A 3640-nucleotide genomic window follows, 5' to 3' on the forward strand; every position below is an offset into this window, starting at 1 on the left:
AGATTAGTTTCCCATGGATAGCTTCCCAATGTTGATTTGGAATGTATGAGGACTGAATTCGGCTGCGAGAAGAGTAGTAGTTAGGAGACTAGTGCAAAAATTCAATTTATCTTTCATTTGCTTGCAAGAATCGAAGCTCTCTATTGTCACTAGTGCAATCGTCATGGAGTGCTGTGATGTCAGCGCCCCATCAGTAGAGGACCCAGCCCAAGACCGTGCACGACCCAGCCGTGCACGTAAGCCCAGCAGCCGCATCACTGGGCCGGAGTGGGTGACCGCTACGAGCAGGCGTACTTAAGGCCGACACTCAACTAGATCAACTATCCAGTGGATCAGGCGGCTACCGACGGCGGCAACCCTAGCTCTCTGTTCTTCCTCCCTTGAACACCAATTTCCCCCAATTCTTGTAATCGATCTGTATAGCTACTACTTCGGAGAGTGTAATAGATCGATTCTACTGCTGCCACCACCACTACTCTTACATCTGGTATCAGAGACATCGATCCCCGGTTCGTTTCCACTGGCACAAATCATCGAAACTCGCCGGTTTCGTCAAGGCCGTCAACAGCTCGAAGCCATGGATCCTGCCATCAAGACCTACCTCGACTCCCTCAAGAACTCCCTTGACGCCAACACGGCGGCGATGCAGGCCCAATCCATGAAGATCGATGATCTGATGGCTTCGCGTCCCGAATTGGAGCGACGCGTCAACGATCTTGCCGTTGCAGTCTCCGATCTACAGCGGGCACGCGGCCCGGGCGCGTCATCCGACGCGGAGGCGGTGGCCAAGACTGCTCCCCCGCCCCCAACCGCGACGGGCAGCGATCTCCCAGGCGCTGACTCTGGCGCGGCGGCGCCACTCCTTGGGTCAACGGACCGCGGCGACTTCAATCTCACACGGGGCTGCCGGCGGCGTCCTTTCGGACCCCGCCACCACTCCCGGCAAACGGTCAGCTCGACTCCCAGTTTCCCCTACCTGCTCTCTCTCCTTTCGCTCATGCGAGTCAGTTGCTCATGGTATTGGGGCAGGCACACCCTTCGATTGTGTTTCCCCAATTCACCGGTGAGAATCCACGGCTGTGGAAGACACTGTGTGAACAATATTTCCAGATGTTCGCCATACACAATTCGTTCTGGGTGCCCATGGCGTGCCTGAATTTTTCAGGCACTGCTTCGGTTTGGTTACAATCTGTTCAAAAGAAGTTAGCTCAGCTAGATTGGGAATCATTTTCTGCCTTACTGTGCACTCGGTTCGGACGTGATCGACACCAATTGTTGATTCGTCAGTTTTACACTGTTCGCCAGTCAACTACAGTAGCAGCTTATATAGAACAATTTGAGTTGATTATAAATCATTTGAGCTCCTATTCAGATTCAATTCACCCCTACTATTACCTTACTCGTTTTGTGGAAGGTTTGCGGCCGGACATCCGCGCGGTGGTCCTTGTGCAACGGCCGCCGGATTTGGATACAGCTTGCTCCCTGGCGTTACTTCAAGAGGAAGTCATCGATGGTGCCTTCGGTGCAGCTCCTCCTCCACCTGCGCCACGACCTCCCGATGCACCACCACGAGCAGGCACGCCGCTACCTCTTCCTCCACCACCACCACGGGTAGCCCCGGCATCAGTGGCCACTGATCGCCGTGGCACGGATGCGGCTCGCGTCGACGTTGCCAAAATCAAGACTCTACGTGACTACAGGCGCGCATGGGGCCTCTGCTTCAAGTGCGGCGAGCGCTGGGGCCATGACCACGTTTGTCCCACATCTGTACAACTTCACGTGGTAGAAGAGCTACTGGAGCTCTTCGGTGTCGACACCATTTACACCAACGATGATCAAAGTCCATGGGCAACAGAGGAAGAAACCATGATGGCTATCTCTCGCTCTACGCTGTCCGGGGGAGTTTCAGCAAAGGCCTTTCAGCTACGTGCATGGATTCAAGGGAAGGAGGTTTTAATGTTGGTGGACTCTGGTAGTTCAACCTCGTTTATCAACCACTCTCTGGCTCAGCGATTGGAGGGTGTGCAACCTCTGCCACGGGTGTACAAGGTACGCGTTGCGGACGGCGGAGAGCTCTCTTGTTCTTCATCAGTGCCAGGGTGTCGGTGGCATTCATAGAACCATGAGTTCAGCACTGACATGAAGGTCCTCGCGCTGGGCACGTACGATGCCATTCTGGGAATGGACTGGCTCAAAGCTCACAGCCCCATGCAAGTCGATTGGCGTGCTAAGTGCCTGGAGTTCTCCACATCAGAGGGCACGGTGTGTTTGCGTGGCCATGAGTCCAACTCGACTGATTGTTTCATGATCAATTCCATTCAGCTACAAAGTCTGTGCAAGCAACAAGCCATTACACATATTGTGCAAATTTGTGCTACTACAGAAGAAGCAACATTCAACTCACCTGTGCCAGAGATCGTGCAGCAAGTGATAGACGCCTTTCCGGACGTCTTTGGGGAACCTACAGGGCTACCACCTCGGCGCCCTTGCGATCATTGCATCCCCTTGATTCCAGGAGCTCAACCTGTGACTGTCAGACCGTATCGCCATAAGCCTGAACATAAGGATGAAATTGAAAAGCAGGTCATGGAAATGCTGAAGGCAGGGATTATACAACGCAGCTCCAGTCCATTTTCTTCACCAGTGATCTTGGTCAAGAAAAAAGACGGCACATGGCGCCTTTGTGTTGACTACAGGCACCTCAACGCTCTCACATGTGTCGCCAAGTTCCCCATTCCCATCATTGAGGAGCTGCTGGATGAGCTTCACGGAGCCAAGTGGTTTTTGAAGCTTGATCTTCGTTCAGGATACCATCAAATCAGGCTTGCCGAAGGAGAGGAGTACAAGACGGCGTTTCAAACCCATTTTGGCCATTTTGAGTTCAAAGTTCTATCATTTGGGCTTGCTGGGGGGCCTGCAACTTTCAATGGAGGACTGACTACTACCTTGCACCCTTTGTTACGCCACAACGTGTTGGTCTTCTTCGACGACATCCTAGTGTTCAGTGAGTCATTGGAAGAGCACGTGCAGGATGTCAAGCAGGTCCTGCAACTACTTCAGCATGACAACTGGAAAGTTAAGAGCTCCAAATGCACTTTTGGGCAACAGCAAGTTGTGTATCTTGGTCATGTCGTCAGTGCTGCTGGAGTGGCTACAGACCCAAGCAAAATTGCAGCGGTAGCCCAATGGCAGACACCATCAGATGTCAAAGGAGTGAGACGCTTTTTAGGGCTGGCCGGGTATTACCGACGTTTTGTCAGAAATTTTGGTGTGATAGCCCGTCCCCTGTTCAACCTGCTGAAGAAAGGAGTGCCATTCCTCTGGACTTCGTCGACAGAAACAACATTCCAACTGCTTAAACAACAGTTAACTTCGGCGCCGGTGTTAGCCCTTCCGGATTTCAAGCAGCAATTCACGATGGAAACAGATGCATGCGACACTGGAGTGGGTGCGGTATTGCAGCAGAAGGGCCACCCCATTGCTTTCATCAGCAAAGCGTTGTCTCCAAGGTATCAGGGGCTTTCTACATATGAAAAAGAGTACCTGGCAATTATAGTTGCAGTTGAGCAGTGGCGACCCTATCTACAACACGCCCAGTTCATCATTCAAACAGACCAACGCAGCCTCGTACATCTCGAGC

At 52.5% G+C, this 3640-nt stretch overlaps 1 protein-coding gene across 1 annotated transcript; it reads left to right on the plus strand.

The window, feature by feature from the left end:
• Nucleotides 1-339: 339 nt before the first annotated feature.
• On the plus strand, nt 340-2118 carry LOC123120628 (uncharacterized). Its single transcript, XM_044540632.1, has one exon. The coding sequence runs from the start codon at nt 1015-1017 to the stop codon at nt 2116-2118; it is 1104 nt and encodes a 367-aa protein (XP_044396567.1). The 5' UTR covers nt 340-1014.
• The last annotated feature ends 1522 nt before the right edge of the window (nt 2119-3640 follow it).

This window comes from Triticum aestivum, chromosome 5D (genome assembly GCF_018294505.1).
Source record: "Triticum aestivum cultivar Chinese Spring chromosome 5D, IWGSC CS RefSeq v2.1, whole genome shotgun sequence".
NCBI lineage: Eukaryota > Viridiplantae > Streptophyta > Magnoliopsida > Poales > Poaceae > Triticum > Triticum aestivum.

Coding starts and splice junctions, on each gene's coding strand:
- LOC123120628 (XM_044540632.1), top strand. CDS start 1,015: ATGGTATTGGGGCAGGCACACCCTTCGATTGTGTTTCCCCAATTCACC.